This window comes from Oncorhynchus kisutch, linkage group LG20 (assembly GCF_002021735.2).
Source record: "Oncorhynchus kisutch isolate 150728-3 linkage group LG20, Okis_V2, whole genome shotgun sequence".
Lineage (NCBI taxonomy): Eukaryota > Metazoa > Chordata > Actinopteri > Salmoniformes > Salmonidae > Oncorhynchus > Oncorhynchus kisutch.
The window spans coordinates 17,224,658-17,242,866 of record NC_034193.2 but is presented as its reverse complement, the minus strand read 5'-3'; the positions used below and the strand labels follow the sequence as shown (position 1 = coordinate 17,242,866).

At 42.6% G+C, this 18,209-nt stretch overlaps 1 protein-coding gene across 1 annotated transcript; it reads left to right on the top strand.

Moving 5' to 3' along the window:
• The first annotated feature begins 10,186 nt into the window (after window positions 1-10,186).
• rasd1 (RAS, dexamethasone-induced 1) lies at window positions 10,187-12,024 on the top strand. Its single transcript, XM_020453956.2, has 2 exons — window positions 10,187-10,758; window positions 10,970-12,024. Exons 1-2 carry the CDS (start codon window positions 10,485-10,487, stop codon window positions 11,494-11,496), a joined length of 801 nt encoding a protein of 266 aa, XP_020309545.1. The 5' UTR covers window positions 10,187-10,484; the 3' UTR covers window positions 11,497-12,024.
• Window positions 12,025-18,209: the final 6,185 nt, after the last annotated feature.

Here is an 18,209-nt window from a genome sequence, read left to right as displayed (position 1 = left end):
AATAGCACTACATCCCCTATTAAGTGCACTACTTTTGACCAGAGACCTTTGTTGTTTATACAGTGCCTTGCAAAAATAATCAACCCCCTTGGCGTTTTTCCTATCTTGTTGCATTACAAGCTGTAATTTAAATGGATTTTTATTTGGATTTCATGTAATGGCCATTCACAAAATAGTCCACATTGGTGAAGAGAAATGAAAAAAATTACTTGTTTAGAAAAATTCTAAAATATAAACAGGAAAGTGGTGCGTGCATATGTATTCACCCCCTTTGCTATGAAGCCCCTAGTTAAGATCTGGTGCAACCAATTACCTTCAGAAGTCACATAATTAGTTAAAATAAGTCCATCTGTGTGCAATCTAAGTGTCACATGATCTCAATATATTTACACCTGTTCTGAATGGCTCCAGAGTCTGCAACATCACTAAGCGAGGGACACCACCAAGCAAGCGGCACCATGAAGACCAAGGAGCTCTCCAAACAGGTCAGGGATAAAGTTGTGGAGAAGTACAGGTAAGGGTTAGGTTCTACAAATATATCAGAAACTTTGAACAACCCAAGGAGCACCATTTAAATCTGTTATTTAAAAATAGAAAGAATATGGCACCACAACAAACCTGCCAAGAGAGGGCCGGTACACCAAAACTCACAGACCAGGCAAGGAGGGCATTAATCAGAGAGGCAAAAAAAGACCAAAGATAACCCTGAAGGAGCTGCAAAGCTCCACAGTGGAGATTGGAGTATCTGCCCATAGGACCACTTTAAGCCGTACACTCTACAGAGCTGGGCTTTATGGAAGAGTGTCCAGAAAAAAAGCCATTGCTTAAAGAAAAAAATAAGCATACAGGTTTTGTGTTCGTCAAAAGGCACGTGGGAGACTCCTCAAACATATGGAAGGTACTCTGGTCAGATGAGACTAAATTTGAGCTTTTTTGCCATCAAGGAAAATGCTATGCCTGGCGCAAACCCAACACCTCTCATCATGTCGAGAACACCATGTTTTTCATCGGCAGGGACTGGGAAACTGGTCAGAATTGAAGGAATGATGGATAGCGCTAAATACGTGGATATTCTTGAGGGGAAACCTTTTTCAGTCTTCCAGTGATTTGAGACTGGGACGGAGGTTCACCTTCCAGCAGGACAATGACCCTAAGCATACTGCTAAAGCAACACTCGAATGGTTGAAGTGGAAACATTTAAATGTCTTGGAATGGCCTAGTCAAAGCCCAGACCTCAATCCAATTGAGAATCTGTGGTATTAAAGATTGCTGTACACCAGCGGAACCCATCTAACTTGAAGGAGGTGGAGCAGTTTTGCCTTGAAGAATGGGAAAAAATCCCATTGGCTAGATGTGCCAAGCGTATAGAAACATACCCCGAGAGGCTTGCAGCTGTAATTGTGGCAAAAGGTGTGGCTCTACAAAGTATTGACTTTGGGGGGGTGAATAGTTATGCAAGCTCAAGTGTTGTTTTTTTCTCTTCTTTTTTCTCTATTTTTCATCTTCAAAGTGGTAGGCATGATGTGTAAATCAAATGATACACCCCCCCCCCCCCCCCCCCCCCACACACACACACACGCACAAATTATTTTAATTCCAGGTTGTAAGACACCAAAGTAGGAAAAATACCAAGGGGGGTGAATATCCTAGGATCAGATGAGAAGCACACTTACTCATTGAGGTTTTAGATGGACCTGTGTGACGCGCCCACTGATTAAAGGGTTGGGGAAAGCCATATCAATAGACCAATGTGAGGCTGTGGTCAGACAGACACTTTTGCTTTTTTCTTCATGTTATGGATGCAGAAACTTTTACTGTGGCCAATTCAGGCTCACTCTGGAAGAGCGAGTGAAAGATGGGGAGAGAGAGAAAGGGAGGAGAATGTACATGGACCATTTAAAGAGCAGTAAGTTCCCCTGCGGTGCAGCACTGTGTCCCCGGGGGGAGTTGACATTGCCATTGTATTCACTGAGTCGTTCTGAACTTCTGACGTGGGTGGGATATACGGACGGACTGGTGTGGTTTCAGTGACAATGACCGTAACAGCAGCTGCTCACTGATTTGCTCCAACACAGTTACGCAGCCGAAACAAATATACCAGACCATTTATTTCCCAGTCTGTTTACAATCAGACCAGGAAATATGACCAATGAAGACTCTCCCAGACGCTCTTAAGCACACTTGCCAGATTGATTGCTTGACTGATGCTATTATTTGAATAATTGTATGTAATTATTAAGTCTGCTTGTTATTTAGTTAACTGGGTTATGATGGTACCAGGTAGTCACACACAGTCAGACTTGTTGCTATGCAAACCCTTAATAAACATTGATGGAACAGCAGCTCTGCCATGAGTCATGGTCTGGGGTTCTGTCTGGGAGGGATGGGTGGGTGCAGGGAAGGTATAACTAGACCCTAAAAACTACCAAACTTGGTATAACTACACACTAGAAACTACCAGATAAATACTAGTATGCCTTCAGTCATTGTTTGGGGTTTTGACTGGAAGGGATGGGTGGTTGCAAGGAATGTTTAACTAGACCATTAAAGACGACCAAAAAAGGTATAAACACACACTAGAAACTACCAGATACATGAATGTTCACTTCACCAATGGCCATAAGGTGTTTGAACATGTCTGGAAGAGGTGAATGCAGAGAAGGTATATTAGAAACTAGTGGCATCTACTAAACATTCCAAAACAGATTGTGTAACTTGTCTTGCACCAGGGCTCTCCAACCTTTTTCCTGTTCACTCCAGCACTAATCTAGCACACCTGATTCTAATAATTAGCTGGTTGATCAGCTGAATCAGGTTAGTTACAACTGGGGTTGAAGTGAAAACGTATAAGAGGAGGGTAGCTCTCCAGGACAAGGGTTGGAGAGCCCTGTGACTTACAGAATTACATCTGCTTACAAAAAACTGTCTCAAACACCAGATCAACACACCTCCTGCATCCAGCAGCTGGCCAGTGTTAAGTGTAATGTGAACTCTGGACACCCCATGTTTTGCAGCTTGTGGGAACCCGTGTTTGTACAGGGCAACTTCCCAGTATGAGTGTTGTATTCCCATCACCGTCTGTGTAGCAATCCCCCAGCATGGCTGCAACTGCTGATGCACCAAGCTGTGTGTCCCCTGCCTGCCTCTGCTTCTCTCTGTCCCACACATCCAGAGTCCTTTGTAATCCGTCTGTTTGAAGTCCTCTGTTTGCTTTGTACATTTTGTGTTCCACATTATTCTCCTCCATCGCCTCTGGACCCGTAACCAGTCACCTGCATCCTTGTCTTCTATCACAGATCGTTATCTGACATTAAAATGGCCCAGTGGTCATCTTTTTTTCTATGTGTGTTTTGTGGTCTCGCTCCCTGCGGGTTTTTTTCACATTCACAGGGAAAGTGAATATGTCATTTCTTCCTCTCATTTGTAATGTGGAACGAGGGAGGTGAAGGATGGGTGGATACAGCAGTGGGAAATTGAACCCTGTCTTTCATGTCAGGGTCCTGTCTCCTTCCCTGGTTCCCTCCTACAGTGTTAAAGAGATCACCTCTCCTTCTCTCTGTGTCAATGTTCTGTCTCATCCCTTAAGCTCTGTAATAAAGGCCCTCTGTGTCCACCGCTACCTAACCGGTTATACGTTTTTTTATTTTAACTCCTTTTTAATGTGTCATGTCTTGTCTGCATTCACTGTCATTTCTTAGAAATCCTTCGCCATGCTATCGGAAAGGGCTCTTTTTATTTAGCTGTGCTTGACTGTCTCTTCTGCAGCCTCTCTCGCACACAATGTCATATCTATACAGTCGATTGTTTGTTCTAGTCTATTGCGTGAAATAAACATGCATAATGCATCATGATTAAAAGGTTCAGTTTCTTCTGCTGTTTCTGTGGAGCCATTGGCACTGAGTGTGTTCCATTGCTATGTGCCTGTATTGCTTTAGAGACAAGGGCGTAACTTTTGATTGCATATTGGGGGGTTGACATCCAAAAATATACCCCAATCACAACTGAAATACCAATTCTTTCTATATTACTATTACTGTGTTCTTAGGTGGCAGGTAACCTAATGGTTATAGCGTTGAATCCCAGATCTGACGAGGTAAAAATCTGTCGTCCTACACCTGAGCAAGGCAGTTAACCCACTGTTCGCCAGGCACCGAAGACGTGGATGTCGATTAAAGGCAGCCCCCCGCACCTCTCTGATTCAAAGGGGTTGGGTTAAATGTGGAAGACACATTTCAGTTGAAGGCATTGTTGTACAACTGACTAGGTATACCTCTTTCCCCTTACTCTTAAAAGGCCCAAATTCTGTTTTCCTGTATTTTGTATAATATACAACAGCTGGTGCAACTAAGGGCTCTATAAAATCTGCATTGCAGAAGTTCAGCTTTACGGCGTGATTTAAATTTGAAGGCAATGTTCCTGCTTTAGCAGAAACGGTATTCACAATAAACGCTGCATATGTCGGTTCCATCACAAATTAACTTAAAATGTATATTTTGAACTCTGCAACATTTTAGCTTTACAGATTGAATAGAGACATTTTTTTTGTCATTTGTACTTTCAACCAGCAAGAGTTTTGGCTTGCCTGGTGACATCACCAATATCGCCAATAACAGCTAGTTATTAGTTAGTTTTCCCCTCTCCACTCTGACCACTCCCAGACAGTCCTAGCAAAATTCTTGCTTGAGAAAGTTTTTTGTTAAAAAGCTATTTTTGTCAATTTTATTAGAAAAGTATTACATTAAGGTACTTAATTGTGACACTGATATAAAAACGGCTGTATTTAGCCTTTAAAGACATGCTCCGGAACTTTGTCAACGAGTATATCTTTTTTAAATATGAGACTTTGGGTTGGATGTGTCAATGTTAAGTTCATACAGTACATGCATAATCTATGAGCAGAATTACTGTTTTACCTCAAATAGCCACAAAATCCCTAGTTGTAAAGCGACTGTTTTCTGGAAGCTGTGCTGCGCCATTTTCCCTATATTTTCCCCCATGTAGGCCAGCCTCCTAGAAATTCGAGTTTCAGCCAATGCCCCTCGCCATTTGAGTGACAGCTAGCAAGATGCACACATAGAGTGAGAGAGCGAGCAGTGACTTGGTGCACATATCTGAACAAATGTGACTCAGTACGCAATTTTCAGGGACCAGTTTTGGCTCATGAGAGCTACTTTCAGAACTACTGGCTAAAAGGTTCTGGAGAATCTCTTTAACAGTTCAGAAAGTCACCACCACACCCCATCTTTATACATTTAGGCCTAGATTCAATCAGGTCAAGTCTTAACCAGTAATAGCAGACACCCAGATAATTTGGGAGTGTCAGATGTTTTGGCATTGTCAGAAGTTGGAGCCGTCCAATCGGTGAGCAGCTGCTCTCGCGATCATTGTCATGAAGCTACATCCACCCCACTCCTGTTATTAGAACGAGAAAGTGGAGGCTATATAGAAATAATTCAGCTCAAATAGAAAAATCATAAAGGAAATAATTAGGATTTGTGTCATCCTAATCAGGGTGTAGGTTACATCTGACATTCCAGTGTTCTAAAACCAGGCTGCATGGGATCTCTGGCAATGTCCGCTTTAGGTGTAATACCAGGAGCCACTTGTGGATTTGACACCTCTAACCCAGTTCCAGCTCTATGCAGATGTTGGCTAAAGCGGATCTGATTGATTTGAGCCCTTTAATGTCAAAAACAATTATTCTTTGTGTACCCTTCCCCACGCTTCCCTCTCACTCTGGCCCCTACCATGACAACCAAATTCAATCTGAATGTAGGCAACATTTGTTATAGCACTTAGTCAGCAAAGATGAGGAGTTGAACTGATAGTGCCTTATAATTCAAATTCTCACTTGACGATCTGTTCGTCCTCTCCCTGCCTCAGCATGGGTGACGCTCTCTCTCTCACTACTGCCTGTCTTTGACCCCTGCCATAATAATAGGACCAAATACCATTATCATATGACAAAAAATGGATGGGGTTAGCTTATTAACACAAATTAGATTCTGCTTTTATTAGCTAAATTATTTATTTACTGGCCGGCAATATGTATGGCTGGCAATATGTATAGCTATCTAGCTGACTACATAGTACCAGTCTATTACAGAGCAGCAGGTAGCCTAGCAGTTAAAAGCGTTGGGCCAATAACCAAGGTTACGGGTTCAAATCTCAAGCAGACTACTTGAAAAAATCTGGAACTTTACGCTAAATCCTCCTATAAGTCACTCTTTATAAGAGTGATGGATGAGAGTAACTGCTAAATGACTCAACTAAAATGAAGCTGCAGTAGAAAAAGGGAAGATCCAGATACTGTGCGTGCTAAAATAGGCCACCTTTTTACAAAATATCATCTCATCACCAATATCTCGCTAGTCATAGGAATACAACATAGGAACATTTACATTTATGAAATGCTTGTTTTAAGCTTTCAAAACATGTATACATTGGAGCGCTCGTGAATATACGTGCATTCGGAAAGTATTCAGACCCCTTGACTTTCCACATTTTGTTATGTTACAGCATTATTCTAAAATTGATTAAATGGTTTTCCCCCCTCATCAATCTACACACAATACCCCATAATGACAAAGCAAAAACAGGTTTGTAGACATTTTTGCAAATGTATTAAAAATAAGAAACGTAAATTAAGGTTATTCCATGCGAGAAATTGACAGGAAACGGAAGATCTCGTACAACGCTGTGTACTACTCCCTTCACAGAACAGCTCAAAGAAGAGTGGCAGGCCCCGGTGCACAACTGAGCAAGAGGACAAGTACATTAGAGTGTCTAGTTTGAGAAACAGACGCCTCACAAGTCCTCAACTGGCAGCTTCATTAAATAGTATCCGCAAAACACCAGTCTCAACGTCAACAGTGAAGAGGCGACTCCGGGATGCTGGCCATCTGGGCAGAGTTACAAAGAAAAAGACATATCTCAGACTGGCCAATAAAAAGAAAAGATTAAGATGGGCAAAAGAACACAGACACTGGACAGACGAATCTAAGTTTGAGGAGTTCGGATCACAAAGAAGAACATTTGTGAGACGCAGAAAAAATGAAAAGATGCTGGAGGATTGCTTGACACCATCTGTCAAGCATGGTGGAGGCAATGTGAGGATCTGGGGGTGCTTAGGTGGTGGTAAAGTGGGAGATTTGTACAGGGTAAAAGGGATCTTGAAGAAGGAAGGCTATCACTCCATTTTGCAACGCCATGCCAAACCCTGTGGACGGTCCTTAATTGGAGCCAATTTCTTCCTACAACAGGACAATGACCCAAAGCACAGCTCCAAACTATGCAAGAACTATTTAGGGAAGAAGCAGTCAGCTGGTATTCTGTCTATAATGGAGTGGCCAGCACAGTCACCGGATCTCAACCCTATTGAGCTGTTGTGGGATCAGTTTGACCGTATGGTATGTAAGAAATGCCCATCAATCCAATCCAATTTGTGGAACGTGCTTCAGGAAGCATGGAGTGAAATCTCTTCAGATTACCTCAACAAATTGCCAACTAGAATGCCAAAGGTCTGCAAGGCTGTAATTGCTGCAAATGGAGGATTATTTGACGAAGCAAAGTTTGAAGGACACAATTATTATTTCAATTAAAAATCATTATTTATAATCTTGTCAATGTCTTGATTATATTTCCTATTCATTTTGCAACTCATTTCATGTACATTTTCATGGAAAACAAGGACATTTCTAAGTGACCCCAAACTTTTGAACGGCGTTGTATGTCCATGTGATATTTCAGTTTTTTGTTTTTAATGCATTTGCAAAAATGTATTACCTGTTTTCGCTTTGTCATTATGGGGTATAGTGAGGAAAATTATATATTTAATCGATTTTGTAATAAGGCAGTAACAAACGATGTGGGAAAAAGGGAAGGGGTCTGAATACTCTCCGAATGCATTGTACAGTAGCTACCTCTCCTCAGCAAACACCGCAAAGAGAAAGCGAGAGAGCAGTTAGTGAGCTGTCACTGCAGACCAGAGCAATACATTACCGACCGATGAAAAGGGAACAAGAGGATAAATTGCAGGGAAAGAGAGGTTCAATTCCTTTTCCCCCGTTCTTCTTACAAGCTGTGCTCAACTCTTTTTCCCGTTTACCACGAGGCTGGCCGGCTGCCTCTGGGGACCGGGCACAATCAAAAGCTATTTAGCAGCGGGGGGACACTGAGGAGCCCTGTGGTGCGAAACCACATAAAGCCAGTAGCTGCTTGACGCTTTACAGTGGTGATTTTTTTTCTCCAATCAATCAAAATCATCATGGTATATTATTGACCTGTTTCTAATATTGGGTCATTACCTGTGCACCAGGCTCCGGGTCAGAGAGACCCTGGTTAAGTCATCATAAACAGGTTGTGGGTACATTGGGTCACAGTACCTCTGGATTCTCTTTCATAACCCACCAGTGGTTTCGCTGAGAGGCCGGCACACGTCCCACTTGGAAGTCCACTTCAGTGAGTCAGCCAGTGGGGATGCCTCTGCCACCTCAGGGAGGGTTGAAGTTACATACTGATTACTAGGCTAGTGGCCAATCATCAAAAACACCTTCCTCGATAGGCCAACTCCACTAGTCCAAATTTTGCAATATCAGCACTAATGGGTTACATGAATGTATGTTGCTAATCCCCCCTCCAGCCAGGCATATTCTGTACTTTTTGACTGTGTGTCACAATATCAATTTAACCACTTTTGCAGTCAAATATTTCTACACAACCATCCATTTCATATATGGTTATTAGGCATGTGAAAAAACACAGTTGTGTTTTGTTCTACCTTGGGTAGGGGTATCTCAAACATGTGGGGGGCCTTGCCTCTAGCCTATACCTAGTCTCTCGTGGACAGGCGCACGTAAAAGGAAGGTATCTGGATGCGGCGACTATCGAAGAACTTTGTTCGCATATTTAGAATTTCGGAACAGAGAGGGGACATTTGGCCCACGCCTTGGGTGCATTCCTCTGCCCAGGCGTAGCTCACGTGTGCTTAATCTTACAATGCCTGGATAGCTATCTCATGTAGCAGCTAACCACATTATATGTTATAGCAATCTGTCAGTCGATGACATACTTGATGACATGGCACGCAACCATTGGCTGTGACCCGAGTCTCACAGGGAGTTGGGGTGTGCAAAAAAACACATTTCCATTTCACACCTCACACTTGTACATGCAGTGAAACAGGACAAATATGCATACAGGAACACATGTAAGCGCAGATATGTGTACACACAATGGCTATGCATTATGCAGCCACACACTGAGAGAACCATCTCTAAATACTGCGTCTATGGCTAATAATCACACAAAGCATGTTTGCCAAGGCACATGTATGGGTCATAACATGAGTGCCCCCTTGTGGTAGGCTTTGTAAATACACATGTTCTTCATGCACAACAACACTTTTTTTGACAGGCCTTGAATTAAGAACTACTAATTTATAGATACTTAAGAAATGATTGGGCATGAAGCGCAAAAATACTAATATAGGTACCATTGACTTGCATTGGATTTGTGCCATAAATGCTAATAAGCAGTTAGCAATTGAAACAGTGCCCAGGTAAACAAAACCAAAGCATGGATTGCTGTCATACCTTTTCCATAGACTGCTTACAGGGTAGGAAACGAATGTTTCCAATGTCCCTTTAACAAAACGTATTCGTGTTAGCTTAATAGGAATCAACTAAGTGCACTGTTGAATAATACAAGGCTACATTTTGTTACACTTGAATTAAATTAGTTCATGGCTAGAATTACAATTTCATTTCCACCTGTCTGAATGTGCATGGGCAGTTTTCCTTTTAATCAAACAAACGATCTGACACAGTTAAATAGTAAAAGGACAGATTGTGTAGGCCCACTGCACTGACGCATAGGAATTGGCTGGTATGGAGAGTGTTATTTTGAGTCACAAGTCCTCACTTCCGTTCTGTAGATTTACTATTACTAAAGTTGTCCAAGGTCCATCATCATTCCAAACAGAATGTCCAAGAGTAGTCTAAATGACGGAAATGGTGTAATTTATTAACAATGTAATATTACAGAAAGCGGGCATTACGCACAATATTACTAACAATAGATGAAGATAAATATACGGATGCCCAACTGTCAAAGTCGAGTCAATGCTTTGTTTATCTCCGTCTTCTCATGTGCTTTAAGCTACAATGCTTTGCTGTCCCAGTCCCCAAGGTAGTTAGTTGGTCAGCCGTTCTCAGTCTCAGACTGGAACTGACTGATGCATCAGTGGGAACCTATATTACATTTTGCATTCTGCTCAAAGGAGCACTGAAACCCGTGACGTCCGGAGAGGGAGGGCTCCGCTTTCACCTTAAATATCAGGCGCACACTGTAGTTCAGACAGACGCAACAGAGCACACTAAGAACTATCGAACGGTAGCCTACTGTTAAATACAACTTTGGCTGAATCTATCAAACGAAACGAAGTGTCCGAACACATTTGACTCTATTTAGGCTACTTTAGAATCATGATCAAAAAAATGTCTCCTTCAGAGAACGATTTCGATATCCCAGCAAAGAATTGCTGCAGGATGGTGATTTTGGGATCCACCAAGGTGGGCAAAACAGCCATCGTGTCCCGGTTTCTGAACGGAAGATTCGATGAGGAGCAGTACACGCCGACCATCGAGGACTTTCACAGGAAACTGTATAGCATTAAGGGAGATGTATACCAACTGGACATATTGGATACCTCAGGCAACCACCCGTTCCCTGCAATGAGGAGACTATCCATACTGACAGGTAAATATTCCATCTCTAGTTAATGCGGCTCAAAGAAGGCATGTCCAATAGCAATCCGTAGTCGTGCATTTTTGTAGCCTCAAGGGTGCATTTTGCATTGGCTGCACAACGCGCCACTGGTGCCATTACGCATGTAAATACTGTAGCCTATGTCAATATGTTTCTTAGAAGCTAAGATACTAAATGCGTTGCTCCTCTTGTTTCCCTTCAGGTGATGTCTTTATCCTGGTCTTCAGCTTAGACAACAGAGACTCTTTCCAGGAGGTGCAGAGGCTCAAGCAACAGATAATTGAGACCAAGTCGTGCCTGAAAAACAAGACCAAGGAGAACATTGACGTTCCTCTTGTTATCTGCGGAAACAAGGGCGACCGGGAGTTTTACCGGGAGGTGCAGAAGGAAGAGATTGAGCAGTTGGTGGCGGGAGACGAGCAGTGCGCATACTTTGAGATCTCAGCCAAGCGCAACACCAACGTGGATCAAATGTTCCAGACTCTATTCACCATGGCCAAGCTGCCCAATGAGATGAGCCCGGACCTCCACCGTAAGGTCTCGGTGCAGTACTGCGACATGCTTCGCAGTAAGTCCCTGAAAAACAAGAACAAGAAGGACAATGGAGACGCCTACGGCATCGTGGCACCATTCGCCCGGCGCCCGAGCGTCCACAGTGATTTGATGTACATAAAGGAGAAGGCGATCGGCGGACAGGGAAAGGATAAAGAGAGATGTACTATCAGTTAAGACTGAGATTAATCTTATAGATCTTGAAACCAAAAAGGGTGTGCTTCATTTGTGATGCACCTGACAGACGGGGCTTGGGCGCGCAAGGCTGCCCATGCCGCTTACCGTCGCTCGGTAGTGAGGACACTTGAGACAGCGATGCCCAGAGCGGATGTGCTCCGGGCGCAATGACACTGACTAGATTCAGACACTCCGCACACGTGGAAGCGCATGTCCACGAGACTTTTAAGAATGTTACTTTGTTCTGTTAAGAGCCTTTTGTGATGTGGCTTAAAATATTGTGATATTCTTCACAAATACGTAAAATGTATTGTTTTGACATCAGCCTTTACAGATAGGCGAGAAAAGATCATTCTGGCGTGTGCAATGTTGAGAATAGTTTTACATTTTGTAACACATTTTATAACAGATAATTCATACTTGATTGTTGCAACCAGAAACATTTAATATTGTGAATGTATATTTTGTGTCAGTCAACTTTTGCACAAAAAAAATAAAACTGAAAAAAATAAACACACATAATCTGAATCTTCTGTTTCTTCATGTTTTTCTTCTCTTACGAGTGTTTTGAAATGGCCCACACTTCATCACTCCATACACCTACCTAGCAGTAGGCCTAGAGATCCAGGGAAACTACTTAGGCTAAACATCAAAGCATGAATTAATGATGTAGCTGCAGTAAGACCATTGCTAGCCAAATGGTCCCCTACCACACCACATGGTTAGTGATTGATAAAGAATGCAGCCTAATTGATGTCAGAACTATAATTACCCAGTGATGGAACATACACTACCTGGCCAAAAATATATGGACACCTGCTCGTCGAACATCTCATCCCAAAATCATGGGCATTAATATGGAGTTGGTCCACCACTTTGCTGCTATAACAGCCTCTGTTCTTCTGGGAAGGCTTTCCACTAGATGTTGGAATATTGCTGCTGGGACTTGCTTCCATTCCATCCTCGCAGTCAGTGTTCCAATTCATTCCGAAGGTGTTCGGTGGGGTTGAGATCAGGGCTCTGTTCAGGCCAGTCAAGTTCTTCCACACTGATCTCGACACACCATTAATGTATAGACCTCGCTTTGTGCACAGGGGTATTTTTATGCTCAAACAGGATCGGGCGTTCCCAAAACTGTTGCCACAAAGTTGAAAGCACAGAATTGTCTAGAATGTCATTGTATGCCGTAGCATTAAGATATCCCTTCACTGGAACTAAGAGGCCTAGCTCGAACCATGAAAACAGATCCAGACCATTATTCCTCCTACACCAAACTTTTCAGTTGTCTTTATGCATTCGGGCAGGTAGCATTCTCCTGGCATCCACTAAACCTAGATTTGTCCGTTGGACTGTCAGATGGTGAAGTATGATTCATCACTCCAGAGAATGTGTTTTACTCTGCTCCACAGTCCAATGGTTGTGAGCTTTACACCACTCCAGCCGACGCTTGGCATTGCGCATGGTGATCTAAGGCTTGTGTGTGACTGCTCGGCCATGGAAACTAATTTCATGAAGTTCCCGGCAAGCAGTTCTTGTGCTGATGTTTCTTCCAGACACAGTTTGGAACTTGCTAGTGAACATTGCAACCAAGGACAGACGATTTTTACATGGTACGCGCTTCAGCACTCAATGGTCTCATTCTGTGAGCTTGTGTGGCCTACCACTTCGCTCTGATCCGTTGTTGCTCCTAGACATTTCCACCTCACAATAACAGCACTGACAGTTGACCGGGGAAGCTCAAGCAGGGCAGAAATTTGACGAACTGACTTTTTGGAAAGGTGGTGCTACGTTGAAAGTCACTGAGCTCTTCAGTACGGACCTTTCTACTGCCAATGTTTGTCTTTGGAGATTGCATGGCAGTGTGCTCGATTTTATCCACTTGTCATCAACAGGTGTGGCTGAAATAGTCAAATCCACTAATTTGAAGGGGTGTCCACACCTGTTTTTGTGTATTTAAAGGGACATGCACAATCTCAGCTTTTTCAGCTTTTGCACTATTGTTTTTTCTTGGCCTACATACTACAATAAATATATATTTTTTAAAGACTTCTGAGTTCAAACTTTTCAGTGTGCAGATGTCTCTCTCCTTGGTGCCAGACACAAACGTGTGAAACGTCACACAATAAAGCATGGAAATAATGTATAGCCTGGAACAGGGTTATTCAACTCTTACCCAACGAGGTCCGGATCCTGCTGGCCCTGTTCTACCTGAGCAGCAACCACCTGGTGTCCCAGCTCTAAATAAGTCCCTTATTAGAGGGGAACAATTTTTTTTAAAGAGTGGAACTGGCTTCAAGGTCCAGAGTTGAATTTTAGGGGCCTAGGCCTATGCGTATATCCTGTAAATTCATGCACAAGAACGGTGACATGTCTTGATTATCCTACGAAGACTGGGACAAGATCTTCTAGAACCTTTCCAACAAAATAATCCCCCTGCTTTCTGTAACATTCTGTTTGTCCCTCTGGTTTAATTGCTGAAATGCATTATTACGACGCTGATTAATATGCACAGTTCTCTCTTGGCAGGTGACTGCTTTGTGTTTGCCAACATTATTTAGTGCTCCGTGACGCCTTATCATAGGACACAAGCAGGTTGTACTATTGGCCAACTGCCTAGAACCAATATAGGCCATGTACCATCCTATATTAAATAGATCTCACTGAAATTTTCCAAAGACCACAGTGTCCCAAAATGTAACATTACAATATGAACAATTCTGGGATGAAATTCACAGCCCCCACCCCCATTTGTACAGAAATGACACAAGGCACCAGTGTCACATTGTAAATGTGGATGGGTGTGAATTCCAGGCATTGCGCATACAGTACAGCACTTGAACAATAAACATACTTCAATGGGCTAGGCCTGTCTAGGAATTTGCTTTGGTGTGTCTATCAATCATTGTTATCAGCGAATACTTCAGATAGCATACATGACTGAGGAGAAAAAAAATATTCCTACAATGAGAATGTTTATTTCTACAATATGTCATAAATACAACCGTACAATCTGTAAAAGATATACTATTTAACACCTCTTATCAGCTGTTATTCATGATAATTCTGTTCTCTAACTGCCCTATATTACAGTGGTTCCCGACTCCTCCAGTTCCCCAACAGCACACATTTTTGTTAAAGCCCCAGATAAAAATACCTGATTCAACTCATTGAGGGCTTGATGATTAGTTGACATGTTGAATCAGGATGTTCTTGTCCGGGGCTGCAACAAAAATGTGTACTGTTGAGGATGCTGGAGGACCAGGGTTACAATCTAAATGTGTACTGTTGGGGTATTGGAGGACCAGGGTTACAATCTAAATGTGTACTGTTGGGGTACTGGAGGACCAGGGTTACAATCTAAATGTGTACTGTTGGGGTACTGGAGGACCAGGGTTACAATCTAAATGTGTACTGTTGGGGTATTGGAGGACCAGGGTTACAATCTAAATGTGTACTGTTGGGGTATTGGAGGACCAGGGTTACAATCTAAATGTGTACTGTTGGGGTATTGGAGGACCAGGGTTACAATCTAAATGTGTACTGTTGGGGTATTGGAGGACCAGGGTTACAATCTAAATGTGTACTGTTGGGGTATTGGAGGACCAGGGTTACAATCTAAATGTGTACTGTTGGGGTATTGGAGGACCAGGGTTACAATCTAAATGTGTACTGTTGGGGTATTGGAGGACCAGGGTTACAATCTAAATGTGTACTGTTGGGGTATTGGAGGACCAGGGTTACAATCTAAATGTGTACTGTTGAGGATGCTGGAGGACCAGGGTTACAATCTAAATGTGTACTGTTGGGGTACTTGAGGACCAGGGTTACAATCTAAATGTGTACTGTTGGGGGTCCTGGATGACTGGAGTTGGGAAACACAGCACATAACACAGTCAGTGTGTAACTAAATTGAAAGCAACCAGGCTATGAATTCGCTGAATGATGAACACATTTGGCATCATAAGCTCTGTCTTTTGTAGCCTTGTTAAACTAGACTGAGCGCTGCACGTACCACTATTTCACTTGAAGTTTAACAACAGTGAAACCTAGTGAAATCAGTTTGCATGACATGCTTCGCCTTTGCAGTTCAGCCCTGATAATCCATTCACCATAATGTTGTCCACATCCCTCTATGATTTGGAAAGTCAATTGTATTTTTGTAGGAGCTGTGTCGTGGTGTCCACCAGAGGAGGCTGGTGGGAGGAGCTATAGGAGGACGGGCTCATTGTAATGGCTGGAATGGAATCAGTTGAATGGTATCAAACATATGGAAACCACGTTTCACTCTGTTCCATTTATACCATTCCATCCATTACAATAAGCCCATCCTCCTATATCTCCCCCCACCAGCCTCCACTCGTGTCTACCTGCTCTCTCATGGTCCTCAGCTGCTCCTGCTGCTGCCGGGGGCCTGGATATTTCAGTAAGACTTTAGGCAACATAGTAATTCATTATGAAGTGTTATTGGCTGAAAGATGTAGCTCTGGTTCAGGGCGCTTCGTGCGGCTTGCAAATGCTGAGCCCAGCCTTCCTCCATCATCAGCAAGCCGCATGTAGCTTCACATTAGCATCATGGCAGCAACACTAGCTGGATCCTATCCACCATAAGATTTCCAGTTTTCAGACTTAAAAGTCTGTGCTAAAACGCTGTGTATGTTAAGAAATCAATAGTTTTTGCATAATGTTAAAACAATGTAACATAAACTCGTATAACTACATGGGGGAAAAATCTGAACTAAAAGGGAATTACTACTTTATACAAGATAAAGAATAGCATAAGGTGGAGCACATTGAGAAATGGTTGGAGCTTAAGTCAATTAATGTCCAGAATATAATAATAGCCTACTGGTAAAACATTTAGAAATGTCTAAATAAATCATTATTTAGATTGTATGATTCTTGTTTATTAACTGGTGCTATTGTTCAAGGATGGAACTTTGAAATGCGCGCTGTGTTAAGAAGCAGTGCGGCTTGGTTGGGTTGTGTTTCGGAGGACGCATGGCTCTCCGACCTTCGTCTCTCCCAAGCCCGTACGGGAGTTGTAACAATTGGATACCACAAAATTGGGTAAAATTAAAATAAAATGTAAAAAACGATTTCTTGTGCTGATGTGAAAGTGGGGTGAGGAGTACTCAATATGTATTCCATATGTGCCTGTGTAGAATGTATATGGTGTCATTTCATGGGGCTCTGAATAATACGGAGTGTTGCTGACCTTTTACTCAAACTATGTACTGTATATGGAATACATATTGGCTTATAGAGTAAAAACTATTCTAGGTGCCACAGTAAAAGTATTTGAGGGAATACTAAGTAGCGTCTGTACAATCCATATATGTTGTCAATTTGATTTGATTTCATGGGACACTGTTGCTGGACTTTTACTGCGGTCAGACAGCTTAAAGTGGGTTGCCTGGTACAGTACAAATATAGCACTGTACTGAAGAAACGATTGATTGTGAGTCCATACTACCCACTAGAGTCCCTAGAATACAAAACAGGTGAGTTTGAACAAAAAGCTACAGTACCAGTCAAAAGTTTGGACACACCTACTCATTCCAGGGTTTTTATTTATTTTTACTATTATTCTACATTGTAGAATACATCAAACTATGAAATAACACATGAAATCATGTATTATATTCTTCTAAGTAGCCACCCTTTGCCTTAATGACAGCTTTGCACACTCTTGGCATTCTCTCAACCAGCTTCATGGGGTAGTCACCTGGAATGCATTTCAATTAACAGGTGTGCCTTGTTAATTTGTTGAATTTCTTTCCTTCTTAATGTGTTTAAGCCAATCAGTTGTGTTTTGACAAGGCAGGGGTGGTATAGAAAATATAGCCATATTTGGTAAAACACCAAGTCCATATTATGGCAAGAACAGCTCAAATAAGCAATGACAGTCCATCATTACTTTGAGACACGAAGGTCAGTCAATCATCAAAATGTCAAGAACTTTGAAAGTTTCTTCATGTGCAAAAAACCATCAAGCACTGTGATGAAACTGGCTCCGCCACAGGACCGCCATGAGGACCGCCACAGGACCGCAATGAGGACCGTCACAGGACCGCCATGAGGACTGCCACAGGACCGCCATGAGGACCGCCACAGGACCACTTCATGCTGCAAAGAAACCACTACTAAAGGACACCAATAATAAGAAGAGACTTGCTTGGGCCAAGAAACATGAGCAATGGACATCTGTCCTTTGGTCTGATGACTCCAAATTTGAGATTTTTGGTTCCAACCACCATGTCTGAACGGATGATCTCAGCATGTGTGATTCCCACAGTGAAGCATGGAGGAGGCGGTGTGATAGTGTGGGGGTGCTTTTCTGGTGACACTGTCAGTGATGTATTTAGAATTCAAGGCACACTTAACCAGAATGGCTACCACAGCATTCTGCAGCAATACGCCATCCCATCTGGTTTGCACTTATTTTTTATTTCACCTTCAATTAACTAGGTAAGTCAGTTAAGAACAATTTCTTATTTACAATGATGGCCTACCCTGGCCAAACCCTAACCTGGACAACACTGGGCCAATAGTGCGCAGACCTATGGGACTCCCAATCACGGGTGGTTGTGATACAGCCTGGAATCGAACCAGGGTCTGTAGTGACGCCTCTAGCACTGAGATGAAGTGCCCTAGACCGCTGAGCCCCGAGTGGCTTAGTGGGACTATCATTTGTTTTTCAACAGGACAATGGC